The 24477-nt window shown below is 33.3% G+C and overlaps 1 protein-coding gene, 1 long non-coding RNA gene and 1 pseudogene across 3 annotated transcripts; all 3 read left to right on the forward strand.

Annotated features, from left to right (window-relative positions):
* The first annotated feature begins 8166 nt into the window (after positions 1-8166).
* On the forward strand, positions 8167-10100 carry LOC110224672. Of its 2 annotated transcripts, none has more exons than XR_002329170.1 (2): positions 8167-9186; positions 9274-10100. It is a non-coding gene; the product is annotated as an uncharacterized LOC110224672 (long non-coding RNA). The 2 variants fall into 2 exon arrangements; XR_002329171.1 differs by having other exon boundaries at positions 9342-10100.
* A 2238-nt stretch (positions 10101-12338) lies between these two features.
* LOC110224402 lies at positions 12339-13136 on the forward strand (annotated as a pseudogene).
* A 3171-nt stretch (positions 13137-16307) lies between these two features.
* Positions 16308-17756, forward strand: LOC9329816 (probable glucan endo-1,3-beta-glucosidase BG4). The gene has a single exon (XM_021014225.1). It carries the CDS (start codon positions 16474-16476, stop codon positions 17503-17505), a length of 1032 nt encoding a protein of 343 aa, XP_020869884.1. The 5' UTR covers positions 16308-16473; the 3' UTR covers positions 17506-17756.
* The last annotated feature ends 6721 nt before the right edge of the window (positions 17757-24477 follow it).

The following is a 24477-nucleotide window of genomic DNA, read 5'->3' on the forward strand; positions in this document are numbered from 1 at the left end:
AAGATTCAGTTTTGTTATATTAAACATTATTTGAGACTTCGTAGTATTAATCTGCATTTTTCGGAGATGAAGGGTAAAGTTGCAAAAATGGGCGAGTTGGAGGGTTTTTTTGCACAAAACCCAAAATAAAACCTCGTATATTCTTCGGCATTTTTTGTCGACTTTACAATGAAGAAAATTGAAGTAGTATATTCGTCTTTAATTCTACAGTAACTTACGACGAATTTACGTTGAAATATTTGATCTCAACTTTACGACGAATTACCGTTGTATTTTATAATCGTTGTAAATACCTTATAAAATGAACGTAAGTCTACGATGAAAAACATTTCCATCATAAATTTTCAGTAGTAACAGTTTGATTTCTTGCAGTGAAATTAACTCTCCAATTTTACGTAGATTGTTTTTATTTTATTTTATATGTTGATTAATTATCTAAATGAAAGTTGACTATCTATTATGGGATAGATTTCTAAATATATCATTTTAAAACGATCTATTTCCCCATAAGAAGTATTTACATCATACCAGATCCACACTAATCTATGACCTCGTGTTAGATGTCCCCGAAAAAATATTTCTCAATCAAAAATCAAGAACTCAACTGAAATCTCTCTAAATCTATTGGTTTTTATACAAACTACATGAATTGAATGATAATTATAATTTTTTTTCTTTTTTTTTTCTTTTTTCGGTTACTATTAATTAGTATATGTGAATCTTTATTGCCATTAGATACTCTTCTATTAATGCAATAAATTAAAAAATGGTCAAAGTAAAATAAATCTCAGTGTAAATTAGTGTGGACTCTGAACAATTGTAAAATGTGAATAATTTGTTCCTTTTTTAGCTATATTTTTATTGTTATTATATTTTCTACCTTATATTATTATGGAAAACTATTTTTTTGAATGAATAATCATTTAAAGAATAAGTTTAAACGTTACATACTTGTTTAAAGATGAAAAAGAAGTTACTCTCATTTCCCAAAAAAAAAAAAAAAAAAAAGAAGTTACTCTCATTTACCAAAAAAAAAAAAAAAAAAAAGAAGTTACTCTCATGTTTCCTATAATTTGTTTTGTGCAAAAAAAATCTCCAACTCACTAATTTTTGCAACTTTACCATTCACCTCCAAATAATCCTACAAAATCAAAAATAATACGGAATATAACCCTTATATGTATATTGTAAAAAATTTCATGGTCACTTACATTAGATTTTTAAAATTCTGAAGATATAGTTAAACTCTCTTCTTCAGCCATGGATATGACTACTTGTGTGTTACTAGAAGACCCCGTTCTAAGACTAATTAAATCGTACTTGAATTTTATTCTTAATATCCATATAAATAACATACATTTCAATATAAAGTATAAACCGTGTTGACTCAACCTATTTTTCTTAATAGTCATCTAACTAATCAAGTTCATCGTCAATTTCTTCAAACTCCTATGAATCATTTTAAAACATATTAGCTTTAAATAAACCGTGTTGACTCAACTTATTTTTCTTCGTTATATAGTTGTTATTTTCCATCAAAAATAAAACCTCGTATATTCTTCGGCAATTTTTGTCAACTTTACAATGAAGAAAATTGAAGTAGTATATTCGTCTTTAATTCTACAGTAACTTACGACGAATTTACGTTGAAATATTTCATCTCAAATTTACGACGAATTACCGTTGTATTTTATAATCGTTGTAAATACCTTATAAAATGAACGTAAGTCTACGATGAAAAACTTTTCCATCATAAATTTTCAATGGTAACAGTTTGATTTCTTGCAGTGAAATTAACTCTTCAATTTTACGTAGATTGTTTTTATTTTATTTTATATGTTGATTAATTATCTAAATGAAAGTTGACTATCTATTATGGGATAGATTTCTAAATATATCATTTTAAAACGATCTATTTTCTCATAAGAAGTATTTACATCATACCAGATCCACACTAATCTATGACCTCGTGTTAGATGTCCCCGAAAAAATATTTCTCAACCAAAAATCAAGAACTCAACTGAAATCTCTCTAAATCTATTGGTTTTTATACAAACTACATGAATTGAATGATAATTATAATTTTTTTTCTTTTTTTTTTCTTTTTTCGGTTACTATTAATTAGTATATGTGAATCTTTATTGCCATTAGATACTCTTCTATTAATGCAATAAATTAAAAAATGGTCAAAGTAAAATAAATCTCAGTGTAAATTAGTGTGGACTCTGAACAATTGTAAAATGTGAATAATTTGTTCCTTTTTTAGCTATATTTTTATTGTTATTATATTTTCTACCTTATATTATTATGGAAAACTATTTTTTTGAATGAATAATCATTTAAAGAATAAGTTTAAACGTTACATACTTGTTTAAAGATGAAAAAGAAGTTACTCTCATTTACCAAAAAAAAAAAAAAAAAAAGAAGTTACTCTCATTTACCAAAAAAAAAAAGAAGTTACTCTCATGTTTCCTATAATTTGTTTTGTGCAAAAAAAATCTCCAACTCACTAATTTTTGCAACTTTACCATTCACCTCCAAATAATCCTACAAAATCAAAAATAATACGGAATATAACCCTTATATGTATATTGTAAAAAAATTCATGGTCACTTACATTAGATTTTTAAAATTCTGAAGATATAGTTAAACTCTCTTCTTCAGCCATGGATATGACTACTTGTGTGTTACTAAAAGACCCCGTTCTAAGACTAATTAAATCGTACTTGAATTTTATTCTTAATATCCATATAAATAACATACATTTCAATATAAAGTATAAACCGTGTTGACTCAACCTATTTTTCTTAATAGTCATCTAACTAATCAAGTTCATCGTCAATTTCTTCAAACTCCTATGAATCATTTTAAAACATATTAGCTTTAAATAAACCGTGTTGACTCAACTTATTTTTCTTCGTTATATAGCCGTTATTTTCCATCAAAAATAAAACCTCGTATATTCTTCGGCAATTTTTGTCAACTTTACAATGAAGAAAATTGAAGTAGTATATTCATCTTTAATTCTACAGTAACTTACGACGAATTTACGTTGAAATATTTCATCTCAAATTTACGACGAATTACCATTGTATCTTATAATGGTTGTAAATACCTTATAAAATGAACGTAAGTCTACGATGAAAAACATTTCCATCATAAATTTTCAATAGTAACAGTTTGATTTCTTGCAGTGAAATTAACTCTCCAATTTTACGTAGATTGTTTTTATTTTATTTTATATGTTGATTAATTATCTAAATGAAAGTTGACTATCTATTATGGGATAGATTTCTAAATATATCATTTTAAAACGATCTATTTCCCCATAAGAAGTATTTACATCATACCAGATCCACACTAATCTATGACCCCGTGTTAGATGTCCCCGAAAAAATATTTCTCAACCAAAAATCAAGAACTCAACTGAAATCTCTCTAAATCTATTGGTTTTTATACAAACTACATGAATTGAATGATATTATAATTTTTTTTCTTTTTTTTTTCTTTTTTCGGTTACTATTAATTAGTATATGTGAATCTTTATTGCCATTAGATACTCGTCTATTAATGCAATAAATTAAAAAATGGTCAAAGTAAAATAAATCTCAGTGTAAATTAGTGTGGACTCTGGACAATTGTAAAATGTGAATAATTTGTTCCTTTTTTAGCTATATTTTTATTGTTATTATATTTTCTACCTTATATTATTATGGAAAACAATTTTTTTGAATGAATAATCATTTAAAGAATAAGTTTAAACGTTACATACTTGTTTAAAGATGAAAAAGAAGTTACTCTCATTTACCAAAAAAAAAAAAAAAAAAAGAAGTTACTCTCATTTACCAAAAAAAAAAAGAAGTTACTCTCATGTTTCCTATAATTTGTTTTGTGCAAAAAAAATCTCCAACTCACTAATTTTTGCAACTTTACCATTCACCTCCAAATAATCCTACAAAATCAAAAATAATACGGAATATAACCCTTATATGTATATTGTAAAAAAATTCATGGTCACTTACATTAGATTTTTAAAATTCTGAAGATATAGTTAAACTCTCTTCTTCAGCCATGGATATGACTACTTGTGTGTTACTAAAAGACCCCGTTCTAAGACTAATTAAATCGTACTTGAATTTTATTCTTAATATCCATATAAATAACATACATTTCAATATAAAGTATAAACCGTGTTGACTCAACCTATTTTTCTTAATAGTCATCTAACTAATCAAGTTCATCGTCGATTACTACAAACTCCTATGAATCATTTTAAAACATATTAGCTTTAAATCCACCGTGTTACTCAACTTATTTTTCTTCGTTATATAGTCGTTATTTTCCATCAAAAATGAAACCTCGTATATTCTTCGTCCATTTTTGTCAACTTTACAATGAAGAAAATTGAAGTAGTATATTCGTCTTTAATTCTACAGTAACTTACGACGAATTTACGTTGAAATATTTCATCTCAAATTTACGACGACTTACCATTGTATCTTATAATGGTTGTAAATACCTTATAAAATGAACGTAAGTCTACGATGAAAAACATTTCCATCATAAATTTTCAATGGTAACAGTTTGATTTCTTGCAGTGAAATTAACTCTCCAATTTTACGTAGATTGTTTTTATTTTATTTTATATGTTGATTAATTATCTAAATGAAAGTTGACTATCTATTATGGGATAGATTTCTAAATATATCATTTTAAAACGATCCATTTCCCCATAAGAAGTATTTACATCATACCAGATCCACACTAATCTATGACTTCGTGCTAGATGTCCATAAAAATATATTTCTCAATCTATATCTCCATGAATCTAAAAAAATTTATACCAGATCCACGCAGTTTTACATATTTAAAAAAAAAAATTTAAGTCAAAATTTGAATTTAAGTAAAATAATTTAGTTTTAATGTATTTAATATATTGCTCTTTTATTTTAGTTATTAAGGGATTAACATTTTTTAATAAAAATAACTAATATAAATATTTTTAAATGGGTACCTATTTATTTGTGAGATATCCCATTTAATAAATAGGTTTAATTGGGGTAACCCATTTAACTCCATTTAATATTTTCCCTTAAATGGGTTTAAATGAGTTTATTTTTCTTATACATACTCATTTATTAAATCAAAACATTTTAAATAATACAGCTCAATTTCTTAAACCAATAATAACTTTCTATCTTTTGAAACCCTTTGTTTTGTTTAGAGGTTTTAAGAAAATATTAAATATCCCTAAAAAATAATTTTCATTATATGAAAAAAAGAAATAGAAGAAATTGTAGTATCAACATTTCCGATATTTACATCACTTTTTTTTTTTTTTGTCATCTGGATTTATTATTTATTGCAAATTCTGAGAACTGTTACAATTAATTTTTTTTTTGCAGATAAAAATCAGAAGTTAACTAAGTCGAGATTTTTAAAAAGATTGTGTAGAGATTTTTGGTAAATTGTTGAGAACATATTTGATTTCAGAATCTTTACTTAAATAGATAAGGAAAGATTTTGTAGAGACTTTTGCTAAATATATGAGAAATGAATTTCAATTAAAAATCTTTACTTAAATAAAACAAATCTAAATAATTAATACTAGTGGCATGTCATTGTAAATAATTCAACTTCAGGATTTATTTGCTAATTGTGATCCAAAAATATATATATAGATTTCCCCACGAGAAGTAACACATCATACCAGATCCACACCAATCTATGACTTCGTGCTAGATGTCCCTAAAAATATATTTCTCAATCTATATCTCCATGAATCTAAAGTTCAAAACCTATAACTCCAAGAATCCATAGTTTTCACCTAATTACCCATAGATATTGGTTTTGTTCGGTTTATTGTTTACCAAGCAAATCTTAACCAATTAAAAACAATATTAAACTGAGACTAAACCAATTTCAATCCAATTACTACTAATTTAACCCGACCCGGGTTAATCCACTTAACCTAACTTTCTTCTACACCCGATTTCTTCTCTTCGTCTTTGTCCCTCTTCTGGTTTTTTTCTTCTTTCTCTTTGAATCCCTTATCTTCAGAGTTTGATTGAAAAGTATGAATCTAATCACTTCTGAAACTAGCTAATTTGTTCCTGACAATTTAAATCAAATCCTCCATTTACATATCGAAATCAAGATTCCCTAATTGAAATATGTACCTCCTTCGATATATCAAATTGAGAGAGAGAATCTGCTTCATCACCCATTCTAAAATCAAATCAACCAATAAGGCGTAAATCAAACACATAAAATCGATGAATTTATGCTCCCATCTCATTCTTATACCACGTTTTGATTTCCCATCTCTCACCGGAGTTCACCGCCGCGTCTCTTGCGTCTCTTCCCTGTTCCTCCGAGAAGCCAACTTCCATGACGTTTCATCATCTTCCATCTGAACAACCAGATCATATCCGCTTCAAAAGTCAGATTTTGCTCTCTGTTTGACTCAAGTTTATCCGTCGCCCGCGAATCTGTAACTCGACTAAGCTTCAGAGATGATGCTCCTCCCTTACTGCCACGGTCTTGCCGGAAACTTCACATGTCGTTCCTCATTTCACCACCATTTAGAGTTGCTTAAATTCCAACTATTTAATGGTGGTGAAATGAGGAACGACATGTGAAGTTTCCGGCGGCAACTAATTTACGGTTTTGGCGGAAAAACGCTATTTTTTGGTGATAAAACTTATTTTTTCGATTTTTACGGGAAAATACGGTTTTAAGATTTAGGCATGACAGAAAAACGCAGTTTTACATATTTAAAAAAAAAAATTTAAGTCAAAATTTGAATTTAAGTAAAATAATTTAGTTTTAATGTATTTAATATATTGCTCTTTTATTTTAGTTATTAAGGGATTAACATTTTTTAATAAAAATAACTAATATAAATAGGTTTAAATGGGTACCTATTTATTTGTGAGATATCCCATTTAATAAATAGGTTTAATTGGGGTAACCCATTTAACTCCATTTAATATTTTCCCTTAAATGGGTTTAAATGAGTTTATTTTTCTTATACATACTCATTTATTAAATGGGGTTCCATGCCCAAGTTAACATCACTAAGTTAGGCGTCAACAACAACATCAAGGGAGCAAGCCAGGGACGTTTCAATATAGAGAGAAAGATACCACGTATACTTATTGTGGGAAGTATGGTCATGAGATTTCTGATTGTTTCCAGATTAAAGGTTACCCGGATTGGTGGCGTGAAAGAAGAAGAAATTTTGGAGAAGTGAGGGATAGAAACAGAGGTGGTAGAGGACGTTTTGGCATAGGTGGAGGAGCTGTTGGTGGTTATGGCAAGGGGAAAAGTTCACTTGCTCGCGCTAATGTTGCTCAAACTCTTCCGGATGCGCTCGGATCTGCGCTTTCCGTGTTGGCACAACCTGTCGCGAATTCAGCTTCAACAACACGTCGTGATGAAGGATATGATCGACTCTCTCTGCCTCTATTGAGTGATGATCAAAAGACAGCTTTGATTGAGCTTCTGACTAGTCAGAAAACAGCGAAATCCGAAGCAAAACTTTCTGGTAAGACAAAAATGATAATAGATTCGGGTGCGTCGCATCACATGACTTTGATTATTGATTCTTTTAGTGATGTCACGTCTGTAGAACCATGTTCTGTTCGATTACCTGATGGAGATTGTGCCTTGGCGGAGAAACAGGGACGAATGTGTTTGGGTGGAGAAATATGGCTAAATGATGTCTTATATTCTCCAGATTTGACGTGTTCTTTAATTTCTGTGGCAAAACTATTGAAAACAACTAAAAGGAGACTTACATTTACTGAGGATGTGTGTGTCTTGCAGGATCATACCTCGAATATGATGATTGGTGGTTAAGAGTGCGATGGGGTCTACAAGTTCATGGGTACTTTTGGAGGTCAAGCAAATAAAGCGACGGGTAGGATTGAACTGAGTGATTTGTGGCACAAACGTTTGGGGTACCCTCGGGTCGAGTTTTATCTTATTTATCTAGTATTTTTTATGTTGGGAAATCTGTTGAAACAGGCGAAGGCTGTGAAATTTGTTATCGAGCTAAACAAACTTGGGATTCTTTTCTGAAAGTTATAATAAAGCGAATGGTGTTTTTGATTTAATTCATTGTGATATTTGGAAAGCTTATCGTACTCCATCTACATCGGGAGCAATATATTATCTAACTATCGTAGATGATTATTCGAGAGTAGTATGGATATATTTATTACTTGAAAAACATGAAGTCTTCGAATGTTTGCAGAAATTTTGTGCCATGGTTACACGTCAGTTTGATAAGAAAGAATGATCGGTCCGTTCTAATAATGGTACTGAATTCACATGTATGAGAAGATATTTTGAAGAAGAGGGTACTGTATCAGACCTCCTATGTGTACACTTCGCAACAGAACGGATGTGTGGACCGCAAGCATAGACACATTCTTAATGTAGCTCGGTCTTTGATGTTTCAAGCGTCGTTGCCAGTAAGATTTTGGGGAGAATACGTTCTAGCAGCATGCTACCTTATAAACCGAATACCTACACCATTGTTACAAGGTAATACTCCATATGAATTGTTGTATGGGAAGCAGCCTTTGTTTGATAGAATGAAAGTTTTTTGATGCTTGGGATATGCTCGCAAGATTTCTCGGAATAAAGATAAATTTGGATAACGAAGTCGAAAATGTATTATTATGGATACCCGTATGGAAAAAAGGTTGGATGATGTATGATTTGGAGAAAAGTGATTTCTTTGTCACAAGAGATGTTCAATTTCATTAGAAGATGTTCCCGTTTGCAACACCACATGTCGAAATGCGAGACGTAGTTGATTCTTCTCGTGATTTGGGTTTATTTTATGATCATGATTTTCTGGAATTACAAGAGATGATGGACGTGCGAGGGAGTTTAGACGATAATATTGTAGTCACTCTGTCTCGCTCTGTGGAACAAGGAGAGCAGCAATCTCATGAAATAATAGAAGTAAGGGACACACTAGTAGAAAGTGATGAGATTTCTCCATCTTCGACCCAAGACCAAATTAAACAACCGTCCTAGAACAGCTTGGACGTGGCCATAGAAAGAAGATTATGTCATTATGGTTACAGAACTGTGTGGTATCGCATCCACCGCAGAAAAGGGAACTAGATCCGTCGCCCTCTTCCGAACCAGTCACGTCTTCAAACTCAGGTATTGTCACATATCCAATTGCTAATTATGTAACAAATGAACATTTTTCTGTTAAACATGCAGCCTTTCTTGCTGCCATTACTGCAGAAAGTGAACTAGAATCGTATAATGAAGCAATGAAACTTCAAGTGTGGCGAGATGCAGTGTCCTTTTAGGTTGATGCATTAGAAGAACAACACACATGGGATATTGAAGATTTGCCACCAGGGAAAACTGCCATTGGATGTCGTTTGTTTTCAAGATAAAGTATAACTCGGGTGGTACGATTGAGCGCCATAAAGCTCGTTTGGTGGTCATGAATAATTGACAAAAGGAGGGAAAAGATTATAACAAAACATTTGCTCTACTAGTGAAATTAACGACGGTTCATATATTTCTCAAGGTAGCGACTATGAAAAATTGGATTGTAAATCAGATGGATGTTCACAACTCTTTCCTTCATGGAGATTTAGTAGAAGAAGTATACATGAAACTTCCACCGGGGTTCAAAGTTTCGGGTCCTAACAAACTTCCATCTTTATATGGTTTGATACAAGCACCGAGGTGTTGATTCTCGAAGCTCAGAAATGCTCTTCTCGAGTATGGGTTTGCTTAGTCTTACGAGGACTATTCTTTGTTTGCTTTGATTCGTGGAAAAATGTGTTTCTACGTGTAGTCTATGTTAACGACTTGCTCATTGGCGGGAATGATGAAGAAGAAAATTTTGATTCAAGGAGTATTTGAATCAATGTATTCATATGAAAAATTTGGGGTCTCTCAAATATTTTTTGGGAATTGAAGTGGCAAGATCTTCCAAGGCTGTTGTTGGGAAATCTGTTGAAACAGGCGAAGGCTGTGAAATTTGTTATCGAGCTAAACAAACTTGGGATTCTTTTCTGAAAGTTATAATAAAGCGAATGGTGTTTTTGATTTAATTCATTATGATATTAGGAAAGCTTATCATACTCCATCTACATCGGGGGCAATATATTATCTAACTATCGTAGATGATTATTCGAGAGTAGTATGGATATATTTATTACTTGAAAAACATGAAGTCTTCGAATGTTTGCAGACCGGAGCTCACGTACGTTGTACATGTTCTAGCTCAATTTTTGCATCAACCTCGGCTCAAACATTGGTGGGTAGCATTGCGGGTCGTTCGTTACCTCAAGAACAGCCCGAAACAAGGGATTTTACTCACAGCTGATAATGATTTAACCATCTCAAGGTATTGTGATTCTGATTGGTCTATTTGTCCAATGTCTCGTCGTTCTCTCACGGGTTTTGCAGTCTTGCTAGGGGGTTCACCTATTGTTTGGAAGACCAAGAAACAGGGGATTGTCTCTAAATCGTCCATGGAAGCGGAGTATAGAGCTATGTCTTTTACCACATCATAGCTCAGGTGGATTTATAATCTTCTGTCTGACTTTGGCGTCACGTCGGCAGAACCTATCACGTTGTATTGTGATAAAAAGGCAGCTTTGCACATCGCTGCTAATCCGGTATTTTACGAGAGGACCAAATACATTGAGCGTGATTGTCATTACATACGAGACGAGATTCAAAATGGGTTTCTCAAAACTGCATACATACCCTCCGATCACCAACTCGCAGACATATTCACTAAAGCTTTTGGATCACAAGCGTTCGAGTTTCTTCGTATCAAGATGATCATTTGCGACCTTCATACGCCAACTTGAGAGGAAGTATTATGGGGTGGATTTGTAAATATATCATACTTATTAGCTTTCCTTATGTGTCTCATAACCTAAGGTTCTCACGCTTGTATATATATATTGTCTTATTTATCTAATAAAGACAAGCCGTTCTATTTTAATCTTTACACTATCCAAATAAACACTTAACTGACTTTAAGATATCCAATTAATAAAAAGCTAATTGTCGGTCATCAACCTCCTTTTTGAGATAATTAACTTTTTATTAATTGGTGATAGCGTATTCAACACTGAAATATTTGTTCTTGTTTGGAAAAATCTTGAATATGCTTCATAGTGCATTGCTTCACTAGATCCTACAAACCTTGAATCATGTTATTTTCTCGAAAATTATATGTTCTTCTTTGCTTTTTATAATTTGGGTTAAAACTTTCTTACTCATGAGAAGATAAAAGTGTTCAATTTAGAATTACACAAAAGAAAATTTTATTTTATTTTTTTACACAGCACAAAAGTGTAAAATGAACTACACGTTTTATTATCGTCTATAGAACGTTTTATTTTTTTAAAAAATTATAGGTTTGATTGGTAACATGTCACGAGTTAAGATGTGATAACTATTAAGTTGACTTAATGTTTTTATTTTGACTTTTAAAGCTAAGTTTAATGACATGAAGTATTTTTTTCCTATGCTTACACTGGATTACCCACATAACCCTATCAATAGTTGCAACTTGCAAGTGGATCTTCGTTGAATGCACAATTAATTGGTTTTGTTGAATGTATAATTAGGTTTTATGATATCAACCAACAAGATTATTTGTTAGATGAACGCGTTATTCGACATATTACTTTCTAAGCTACTCTGTTTGTCAGTTTTTTGTTTGTCGGTACTTCATAATCGACTGTAAATTGATACTATAATTTAGGTTATTTGGTTTATTAATCAAGATAAAGTATCTTAATTAACAGTTAATCTTTTTTTTTAAAATTTCAAAGTTACATGTCTAGGTTTAGGCTCGTACACATCTCCCTTAATCGAGACCGCATAGGTGCTAAGAAAACAAATGTTGGCCTATGATAAGATATATGACTTTTACAAAAACATATAACTATATCTTTTTAAAAACATGAACTCGATTTCAGCATTAAAATACAAAAATCATATTCGACGAATATTTGAAACTTATCTATTCAAAATCTCAAATAACGATTTCGTAAGAGTTCATTTTCGAGATTTCTTGGTAATATATGTAGCATGACCACGAGTAGATACTTTGCTTCTTTGTTATGAGTTTCCAATTTGCTATAGGACCAAAAAGAAGATTCATTCACCTTGTGGTAAGATTTATTAATCAGTTTAATGATTTATGTATATTGGTAGTCAAATTCATGGATCTTTAATTTAAGTTTAGTTTGTTACCTATACACACATGTGCAACGTAACAAAACAAATAAAGAAACAAAATTTTGTTCCTTCCTCTTCTGCAGGCAAGCACGATCTTTTGCTATCTCTACATTTTGCAGACAATAGTTTTATAATGGTCTATTCCTCTAAGAAGTTGCTCTTGTTCTTCCTCTCATGCATTATGCTGATTTTCAACTACAACACTAGTGGCTTCGTAGCCGCAGCAAATAGCATTGGCTTGAACTATGGCCTCCTCGGAGATAACCTCCCAGCACCGTCCAATGTTCTCAACCTTTACAAGTCCATGGCATTACAAAAATCCGAATCTCCCGAACATAGAGGTTCTTAACGCCTTACGCGGCCACAACAATATTGAAGTCACTGTTGGCGTGAGGGACCAGGACTTGGCTGCTCTTGCAGCTAGCGAAGAAGCTGCTAAGGACTGGGTTGCAACCAACATCGAGCCTTACTTAGCCGACGTCAACATTTCGTTCATTACTGTTGGTAATGAAGTCATCCCCGGACCAATCGGTCCTCAAGTGCTTCCGGTCATGCAGTCTCTCACCAACCTCGTCAAGTCGAGGAATCTTCCGATCGCGGTAAGCACCGTGGTGGCTATGTCAAATCTTAAGCAATCATACCCACCTTCCGCTGGAAAGTTCACGTCCCAAGCGCGAGAACAACTTGTCCCCGTGCTTAAACTATTGTCTCAAACAAGTACGCCTATTCTTGTCAATATTTACCCTTACGCGTCTGACCCAACGAACATCCCTCTCGACTATGCTACCTTCAACACTGAGGCCGTCGTGGTCGTGGTCCAAGATGGACCATTGGGCTATTCAAACATGTTTGATGCAATCTTTGACGCATTTAATAATTTATGAAATCTTTAAATGTTTGATATTCCATGGTGAAACCTTATCATAAAATAATTAAAGATCTGATAAGGTTTCACCATGGGAAATCGAGCATTTAATCCCTTCATCAAATATTTCTCAGTCAACTTTACTCAAGAAAAAAAAGCTTTTGTCAATTTAATGAAATTGGTAAAATAGAAAATTCTTATCATCATTTGTTTGATAAGCTAAATTGGTAAAGGATTGACAGCCAAAGATATTTCTCCTCTAAATTATATGCATGCTTGAGAAATAATCCATCAAAACATTTAAAAGAAATACATGCCAAATCTAAAAACACTGTAATAATATATTGGTGGTTTGGGTGCGAAAAGTTGTTGCAAAAATTTAATCTAAATAAATTATATATATATATATATATATATATATAATTTGATGGCCAAAATTTGTTGAAATACAAGAAACTAGAAAAGTTGTGAAAACAAATTGGGGTTATTAAAACAATTTTCATCTAGATTCTAAGAAAATGATGCTTCTAAAATTGAATATGCTGTAAACACAAAGGATTTAAAATACAAAAAACAATACTGATTATACCATTTCAAGAAAACTGCAACAAAACAAGGAATAATTGAGTAGACGGTTTCGCGCCAGAATTCGTTAAAAACGAATCTCGAATAGACAGTTTGCCCACGAAAATCCGTTGGAAAACTTATGAAAACAGTTTCAGGAAAAGGTTTATAGCTAAATCATTAAGGGATTTACCATGAAATAAACATGCATGATCTCTTTCTTCTGCCCCAAAATATATTATATAATAATAATGACAATAAATTAAAAACAAATGGTCAAAGTAAAATAATGGCAAATTACCATTAGATACTTTTATATTAATGCAATAAACTAAAAAAATGGTCAAAATATTTGTGAAAAGTGTGGACTGTGGACCATTATTTTTCTTAAAATGTGAATGATTTTTTTTCCTTTTTATTGTTATTATATTTTTCAATTTTATATTGTTATGGAAAACTATTTGTTTGAATGAATAATCATTTAAAGAATGAGTTTACATGTTACATACTTGTTTAAAGATTACTAAAAAGGTTACTCTCATTTGTGTGAAACTATTTAATTTTAATTTTTTTATTGTTCCAAAAATTCTGAAATTTTTCATCGCACCACTTAAACTGCTTATTCTCCACCATCCAATCCGCTGTCACTATTCGAAATTTTAGTCTATATTAATTATCTAAAATAATACTCCCTCTATTTCTAAATCATTGATTTTTTAGAGTTTTCTCACGTATTAAGAAAACCAATTAAAAGTTGATAATAAATGTATAATTTTTAGTGATTTACAATTTTCTATAATCCTAAACCAATGATATTCAATTATTTTTCTTGAAGTTTACAATTCATCAATAATAACTAATAAATATTGCATAGAAAATCGAAAAAAATCTATTACTCCCTCCGTTTCATAATATAAGTCGTTTTAAGTAAAAGCACGTCGATTAAGAAGATCTATTTTTTAAAAGTTTTAACCAATCATAAAAGAGACTGCATAATATAAATAATCATAAAATATTAAAGTAATACTCCCTCCGTTTCGTTTTTGTTGTCGTTTAAGGTTTTCTCACATAAATTAAGAAAAGCATTAAATTTTCTGTTTTACACTTTATTAATATATTTTATAAAAAAATTCATTGGCCGAAACATTAAAACAGTAGGGATAAAACTGGAATATTTACAAAAAATTTGTATCAAAAACCTAAAACGACAATTATTATGAAACAAAATTTTAACTCTAAAACGACACGTAAAACGAAACGGAGGGAGTATATAATATGCATTGAAACTCGAAAACGACTTATATTGTGAAACAACAAACATTATCCAAAACGCCTTATATTATGAAACGGAGAGAGTATTTGGAAACAAAGGGAGTAGTTGACTATCCAAATAAACATTTAATTGACTTTAAGATATCTAATTAATAAAAACCTAATTGTCGGTCATCAACCTCCTTTTTGAGATATTTAACTTTTTATTAATTGGTGATAGCGTATTCAACACTGAAATATTTGTTCTTGTTTGGAAAAATCTTGAATATGCTTCATAGTGCATTGCTTCACTGGATCCTACAAACCTTGAATCATGTTATTTTCTCGAAAATTATATGTTCTTCTTTGCTTTTTATAATTTGGGTTAAAACTTTCTTACTACTGAGAAGATAAAAGTGTTCAATTTAAAATTACACAAAAGAAAATTTTATATTATTTTTTTACACAACACAAAAGTGTAAAATGAACTACACGTTTTATTATCGTCTATAGAACGTTTTATTTTTTAAAAAATTATAGGTTTGATTGGTAACATGTCACGAGTTAAGATGTGATAACTATTAAGTTGACTTAATGTTTTTATTTTGACTTTTAAAGCTAAGTTTAATGACATGAAGTATTTTTTTCCTATGCTTACACTGGATTACCCACATAACCCTATCAATAGTTGCAACTTGCAAGTGGATCTTCGTTGAATGCACAATTAATTGGTTTTGTTGAATGTATAATTAGGTTTTATGATATCAACCAACAAGATTATTTGTTAGATGAACAAGTTATTAAAAAACTGAACTCGATTTCAGCATTAAAACACACAAAATCATATTTGAAGAAGATCTGAATCTTATCTATTCAAAATCTCAAATCACGATTTCGTAAAAGTTCATTTTCGAGTTTTCTTGGTAATATATGGAGCATGACCATGAGTAGATACTTTGCTTTTTTGTTATGAGTTTCCAATTTGTTATAGGTCGAAAAAGAAGATTCATTCACCTTGTGGAAATTAATTAATCAGTTTAATGATTAATGTACATTGGTAGTCAAATTCATGTATCTTTAAGTTTAGTTTGTTACTTATACAAAAATATCAAAAATACATGGATTTATTAATTACGTATATTCAGTTTACTCAAATTCATGTACTTTTGATAAGTTTCTTCTAGACAACATAATTCAATTGGATTGAATTTCAGTTTCTTACGAAATAGTAAGATTCAGTTAAACAAAATTTAAAGAATAGATAAAATATAACTAGTAAAAAAAGAAAACACCAAATTTGTAATTAAATCGATCGACGGCTAAGATTAACATAGAACCAAAATAAAAGAAATTTACTATTATATTGATACAATAAGACTGGAAATAAATCTCAGATATGTAGGCTATAAATATGCACACATGTGCAATCTATATTTTTCAACGTAACAAAACAAATAAAGAAACAAAATTTTGTTCCTTCCTCTTCTACAGGCAAGTACGATCTTTTGCTATCTCTACATTTTGCAGACAAAAGTTTTATAATGGTATATTCCTCTAAGAAGCTGTTCTTCCTCTCGTGCATTATGCTGATTTTCAACTACAACACTAGTGGCATCGTAACCACAGCAAATAGCATTGGCTTGAACTATGGCCTCCTTGGAGATAACCTCCCAGCACCGTCCAATGTACTCAACCTTTACAAGTCCATAGGCATTACAAAAATCCGAATCTTCGACCCGAACACAGAGGTTCTTAACGCCTTACGCGGCCACAACAATATTGAAGTCACGGTTGGCGTGAGGGACCAGGACTTGGCTGCTCTTGCAGCTAGCGAAGAAGCTGCTAAGGACTGGGTTGCAACCAACATCGAGCCTTACTTAGCCGACGTCAACATTTCGTTCATTACTGTTGGTAATGAAGTCATCCCCGGACCAATCGGTCCTCAAGTGCTTCCGGTCATGCAGTCTCTCACCAACCTCGTCAAGTCGAGGAATCTTCCGATCGCGGTAAGCACCGTGGTGGCTATGTCAAATCTTAAGCAATCATACCCACCTTCCGCTGGAAAGTTCACGTCCCAAGCGCGAGAACAACTTGTCCCCGTGCTTAAACTATTGTCTCAAACAAGTACGCCTATTCTCGTCAATATTTACCCTTACTTCCCTTACGCGTCTGACCCAACGAACATCCCTCTCGACTATGCTACCTTCAACACTGAGGTCGTCGTGGTCCAAGATGGACCATTGGGCTATTCAAACATGTTTGATGCAATCTTTGACGCATTTGTGTGGGCCATGGAGAAGGAAGGCGTGAAAGATTTACCTTTGGTAGTGTCCGAGACGGGATGGCCATCTGCCGGAAATGGGAACTTAACCACACCGGATATCGCGGGTACCTACCATAGAAATTTTGTGAAGCATGTACTAAGCGGAAAAGGAACGCCTAAGCGACCCAACAATGGAATGGATGGGTTTCTATTCGCAACGTTCAACGAAAATCAAAAGCCGGCAGGGACTGAACAGAATTTTGGGTTGTACAATCCTAGTGATATGAAACCCATCTACAAGCTATTTTAAGTGTGAAAGTTGCTTAGACTTTCCCGATTCACTAGTTGTTAGTGAACTAAGTAAAATTAACACATACTAAGCTATTGGCTTATGTGGAAGTGATGAGATCTGGTAGGGAGCTTGGTTGACTTTGTAATAAATCTGAATTTGGTAGTTTAAACTACTTTCTCTGGTTTAGTAAAGAGAAAAATGTCATTAAATCATCACTTTACTATTTTCGTTAGTTTAAAGCATGAACTCTAGACCTGGTGATTTAAATCCTTAGTTTTCTGTTAATTTTTTTTTTAATCATGAATTCTCGTTGACAAAGCCAATTGAGGTACATTGCTAAATGGCTAAACGGATCAATAAGACGATGTCATCGTATAACTGGCACGTCGAAACCATCGCATAATTTTTCTATTACACCAACTGAGTTTTCATCTTCTTCTTCAAAAACTATGTGATGACATCGTCTGATTACTCCGTTTAGTCAGTTAACGATGTACCTCAATTCGCTAAGTCAATGAGAATTCGTGATTAAAGTGAAAACCAACATAAATTGAGGATTTAAATCATTAGGTCCACATAAAATTGAGGATTTAAATCACCAGATCTAGAGTTCATGCTTTAAACCAACTAAAATGGTAAACTTATTATTTAAATGACATTTTTCCCGTTTAGTAAATGTATTCCTTCATCTGACACAAAAGTACGCAAGTTGTTTCGCATCCATTTGTGTGTGCATTTGTATAGAATTACATTTCCAATATAAATATATTTTAAATGACATTTATTCTTTAGTAACTAAAAATTACACAAAACGAAAATAAAATAATTTGTTTATTTGACTTTTACAAATTATAATCAACAATTACAATTAAACTTTTCAGATTTTTATTCAATATTTTAGAAAAGATGTGATTTTATATTTATATCGAATTCAAAATATATAAACAAAAAATAATATGTTTTCATTTTTTCATTTAGTCAAGATTTTTTAAAATATATATATTTACATACACTATATTTATTTTTAAGTTAACTACGAATATAAAGTATATATTTGAAATTTAATTGTTTTAAAATAAATTATTAATTTAAAATTTATAAACAACAATACTTACCTAAATTTTCTAAAAATAAATCAATAGTTCAAAAAAAATCGACAATGTGGTTGTTTGACAATAAATTTGGAAATGATTAAACACAATATATGAAATATATGATTTGAGGATCTGGCTTTACCCATCTTAATCCGTTTTTCCTATTCTTTCATTCTTTTGAATCAAAATCAATTTTTGAATTCGTCAATCATTCTTCTTCCTCTAATTCCCAAAAAAAATAACCTATTTCCTCTCTCATTTTTCCATGTGAAATCATGTGAGCTTACCCCGTCAGAATAACGATATGGTTCGCAACGAGGACATTGTGTTATGTGAGTGGGAGGTCATTGTAACATTTTGATGGTGCATGCAATTTTATGATAAATGATTTTGGCTACATATGTCACCAAAATGTAGTTGTCTTTTTCGTAAATTAAATCATCCTAACAGAACTCTTGAGTTAAGCGTAGTTGAGCTGGAGCGATTGAAAGATGGATGACCTACTGGAAAGTGATTTTCGAGTATGTGTGAGTGAGAACAAAACATGTGAAAAAATCTAGTGGTGGTTTGTTAGATTGGTAAACAAGTCTTTCGAACCTTACGGAGTAACGCATCGATATTCGGACAAATGTAGGATCATAGACCGAGAAAGAGCGTAGGATCTACAGACGGTGGTGGTCTGGGCATTACAGTTCAAATTATTGTGAATGCAGATCAACATTGCTTGTTTTGAACCACTAAAGCATTTTAGCAATCCTTAGTACTTTCATGATCTATTTTTGTTTTGGTTTCATGTTTTCGCTATTAAAATTCAAGGTTACGTTCAAGTTGAGCAAAATACAACTGTGATTACATTTAACTATTATAGAAAAATCATATTTAAAAAGGGTAGCTATTCAATGGAATGTTCTCATCCGCATACACCAAAGCTGGGCCGCAAAGGTTGCATGTGTTTGACATTTTTTGTGTTGATATCCGGCAGCTATGCGCATGGCATGGCCGAAAAAAAAAAACTTTTCATGGGAACTATACATGACTATACTTCCCTAAGAAATCAGAACCAAAAGTTTTAATTATCATAGTGTTAGAAAACAACATCAGTTGATCTGTCAGCATCGTTTATAGTTGAGCCCCCGTTTTGTTTTTTGATTTAGCTAAAACATCTTTGGCAAATATTTTCGAAGTTATTCGTCTTTTATAAATCCAAAAATTTCACTTGTAACTTTCAAATGTATGACGACTCACATAAATGTCCCTATTAATCATTATTCCAACATCGAACACCACTACAATAAGACCAAAATCGTATAATGTCATCTCGTGCTATGTATTTACACAATGCTCCTTGTCAATCCAATGAATCTTTGTGTTTTTACTCCACATTGACAATCCACAATAGCACTTGTTATACAAAATCTTTTAAAGAGTTTAAAACAAGAAATCACATAGACAACTAGACAATCCAGGGGTGGTGTCGATCGACACTTGCACGAATTTTGGTCTCCGGATTGCTCTCGTAGCATAACTTCTCGGTTTTGCTCTAGAATGATCTATAATCTCCAAATTAGTCTCAAATGTGCATAAAACTTGAAAAAGACTAGAAAAGACTTTAGAAATAACAAAAAGACATTAAAACTGACACATATATCATGGCTAAAAACGGTAAAATCCATGATATATCAATAAATCCAAAAATTTCACTTCTAACTTTCAAATGTATGACCACTAATAAATGTCCCTATTAATCATTATTCCAACATCGAACACCACTACAATAAGGCCAAAATCGTATAATGTCATCTCGTACTAATGTATTTACACAATGCTCCTTGTCAATCCAATGAATTTGTGTTTTTACTCCACATTGACAATCCACAATAGCACTTGCAAGACATTCTACAATAGCACTACAAGAAAAATGGCTTTTCGTAGCATCCGAATAACGCTATCTAACTATTCTATAGCGTTTTGACAAGCGCTATATCTGCGCCCGTCATAATAGGTATGCCACTTTCGATAACGTTTTTTAGCACTGCTATCGTATCTTAGTCAAATATAACGTTTTCTTTTATGTAATTGTATATTTTACAATAGCAATTATACTTTGTTACGAATTGTTATATTCATAGCATTTTATATATGTAACCATTTTTGTAATTGTTCTCTAGGTTTTCTATTTTGATTTTTTGGATTATTTGACAAATTAAAAAAGAAAAATGTCATATTTTATTACATTTATATGAAAACCATATACAAAAGACCTATATTACAAAGTAAAAGGACAAAATAAAAAATAAATTTCATACAACTCTTGTTTTTAACTTGTGAATACTTCACACCCTTGGACCTCTTGGACCTCCATCTTTGAAACTTCTTCTCCGTAATCATCAACAATATTAGCTTCCTCCTTTGCCAAGAGCTAAGCAACAAAACAAGACCAATAAAGAAATGTAAAAACTCAAACTTTGTGTGAAAAGAATCTAGGAAGTGGCAATTTCATAGAGAAAACAAAGTCCATATTCAAATCCAAAAACACAAACACAAATTGCTTTAAAATCATAGCTTTGTCGGCATGAGTAGAACGGATCTATTGAGTGAAAAAATCACATCAGCTCAATTCAATAAATCAACATAGCTTATAACAAAACTGAAAAAATTAAACCTTGAGGAACTGAGTATGAGGAAGAAACCTAATCAATTCTCTAGTTGAAATGATTCTCCAAAACTGAGACTAACAACCACCGCCATCTATAGCGCCCAAAATTGAATCTGCATAAACCATATGAGAAGAAGGAGCAACCTTAAGAACTCTCATCTGAACTGTTTCTTCATTAACAACCAGATCTGAGAGTGAGAGGAAGATCGAAAGAGGAGAGGAAAAGAGAGAGACGACGAGAGGGAATGAAAGGAGAAACTTACATCGAAGACTTGAAAGCACTCGTTGGCGCTGCTCCGAAGGGAGATGAAGGTGGATTTGAGGAAGAAGAGGCTCCGAACAGAGATGATGCTGTAACAGTCAATTGAAGCGCAGGTTAAGAGGCTAGTGAAGTTGCGGACGATGCAGGATCTGAAATGGTGGATCCTAAATAGGCAAATCTGGAACTAGGGTTTGAGGATTTGGTGAAAGAAAAAGATGGGGAAGTGGTAGATGAACCGGAAGTTTCCCTCGACTGATTAGCTAATTTTTTCAATGGATGGGCAAACGAGAAATTGATTCACTCAATTGATTTTCGCTCAAGTAGAAGATAATCAATTTTTCATACGCTCTCTCAGTTGATTCTCTCTTTTTCACCTAGTTAAAGGAGCAGCCACCGAAATTTTTTTAGTTCACAGATAAAATAAGTCAAAAAGTTTTACAACAAAAAATTGGCGGCCATGAAAAATAGATGCGTTTTAGTTAACTCTATGATAACGTTTTAAAAATTGTATATGCTATTACAATACAGACGATGTTAAAAACCTAAAGAATTAAAAAAATAAGCGGAAGCACAATATTTTCACAAACCCAATATATTATAGCGTTTGTCTATTTATAAACGCTATAGAAAAATTACGAATAAGTCAACAATAGCAAAACACACATAAACGCTATCTTATAATGCTATTAAAACTCAATATTCTTGTAGTGTTGTTATACAAATCTCTTAAAGAGTTTAAAACAAGACATCACATAGACATGCATTGCCATTTTGCCATTACTATGGATTTCAACAAGACAATTCCTCCCTTCATTGCAACATGTTTTCACATACCAACCAATTAACTTTGATTCCAAACTACCATGTTTAGCATTGCTTGTTATAAACAATCCTATATTTTCTTGAAACTCCTTCATTTTGAATCCATTGTCTTCTCCATTTTTGCGTTTAGGTTTTTAAAGCTACGCAAAAAACACAACTTTTTCATATTAAAAAGGCCTGTTTTTAAAATTGCCGACACGAAAAAAAAAAACAATTCTACATTGTTGGGGGCTGGATTGCACCCCTTATTTTAGCTCGGCCCAAATCAAGAATAACTTAATCAACATCAAGCCCAAAAAAGCCCATAAAAGTTGGTCCATGATTCTCTCACCAACTTAGTTTTCCTATAAATAGAGAAGCATCACATTGAAGAAAGGAGAGGAAAAAAAGGAGAAGAAATCCATACTAAAAACGTCTTCAAGCTCTTCAGCTCGTCATCAAGCTCTTCAGCTCGTCTTCAAGCTCTTCAGCTCGTCTGCAAGCAATTCAGCTCGTCTTCAAGCTCTTCAGCTCGTCATCAAGCTCTTTAGCTCTTCAGCTCATCTTCAAGCTCTTCAGCTCGTCTTCAAGCTCTTCAGCTCGTCTTCATGCTCCTAAGCTCGCCTAACTGCCCAGATCATCCATCTCGTCGTCTAGTACATCCAGCTCCTCAGCCGACCGTCCAACTGCTCGCCTTATTGTCCTGATCGTCCATCTCGTCTCTTAGCTCGTCCAACTTCCCAGTTAACAGCTTGGCTCGTCTAGCTTCTCTGCTGGCTGCTCAGCTCGTCCAGCTTCTCAGTTAACAGCTCAGCTCGTCAAGCTTCTCTGCTGACTGCTCAGCTCGTCCAGCTTCCCTGCTGACTGCTCAGCTCGTCCAGCTTCTCTGCTGACTGCTCAGCTCAACTTCTCAGTTAACAGCTCAGCTCGTCCAGCTTCTCTGCTGACTGCTCAGCTCGTCCAGCTTCTCTGCTGACTGCTCAGCTCGTCCAGCTTCTCTGCTGACTGCTCAGCTCGTCAAGCTTCTCAGTTAACAGCTCAGCTCGTCCAGCTTCTCTGCTGACTGCTCAGCTCGTCCAGCTTCCCTGCTGACTGCTCAGCTCGTCCAGCTTCTCAGTTAACAGCTCAGCTCGTCCAGCTTCTCTGCTAACTGCTCAGCTCGTCCAGCTTCTCAGTTAACAGCTCAGCTCGTCCAGCTTCTCTGCTGACTGCTCAGCTCGTCCAGCTTCCCTGCTGACTGCTCAGCTCGTCCAGCTTCTCTGCTGACTGCTCAGCTCAACTTCTCAGTTAACAGCTCAGCTCGTCCAGCTTCTCTGCTGACTGCTCAGCTCGTCCAGCTTCTCTGCTGACTGCTCAGCTCGTCCAGCTTCTCTGCTGACTGCTCAGCTCGTCCAGCTTCTCAGTTAACAGCTCGGCTCGTCCAAATCGTTCCCAAGCTATCCAGCACGTCAACAGATCGCCTAGCTGCAAATATGGCCTAGCTCCCACTTGTTTTAATATAAACTACGAATGGCTTGATCCCTTTCTAAGGGTACGTAGGCAGTCTTTCACAAGACGCAGCTATAAAACTAATAAACTCTATGTTTATCGCCAAGAACAACCTAACTCCCGACCTTCCACGCAATGAGAATGTTTTTCCCTTATCAAAGAACTTACAAATTACTTTGTTGAAATTTGTGCACCAACAGTTGGCGCGCCAGGTAGGGGCAATAAATAAATTCTCCAGCCAAGAAGGTCGAGATTAGGAAGTTTTCAGCTCTCGCTAAGTTCGTCAATCTGATATTTGCTGCTCGTCAACTGTCAGTTCGTTCGTCTGACAGTTGCTGCTCGCCAACGCTCAGCTCGTCTGTCAGACAGTTTCTTCTCCGTCAACTGTCTGCTCGTCGATCTGATAGTTCCTGCTCGTCAACTCTCAGCTCGTCCGTCTGACAGTTCCTGCTCGTCAACTGTCAGCTCATCCGTTTGACAGTTTTTGCTCGTCAACTGTCAGCTCGTCAATTGTCAGCTCATCCGTTTGACAGTTTTTGCTCGTCAACTGTCAGCTCGTCAATTGTCAGCTCGTCCGTTTGAAAATTCCTGCTCGTCCCTCTGACAGTTCCTGCTCGTCAACTTTCTTGCTCGCCAACTGTCAGCTCGTCCGTCTGACAGTTCTTGCTCGTCAACTATCAGCTCGTCCG

The sequence above is a fragment of the Arabidopsis lyrata genome (assembly GCF_000004255.2).
Source record: "Arabidopsis lyrata subsp. lyrata unplaced genomic scaffold ARALYscaffold_1, whole genome shotgun sequence".
NCBI classification, from domain to species: Eukaryota; Viridiplantae; Streptophyta; class Magnoliopsida; order Brassicales; family Brassicaceae; genus Arabidopsis; species Arabidopsis lyrata.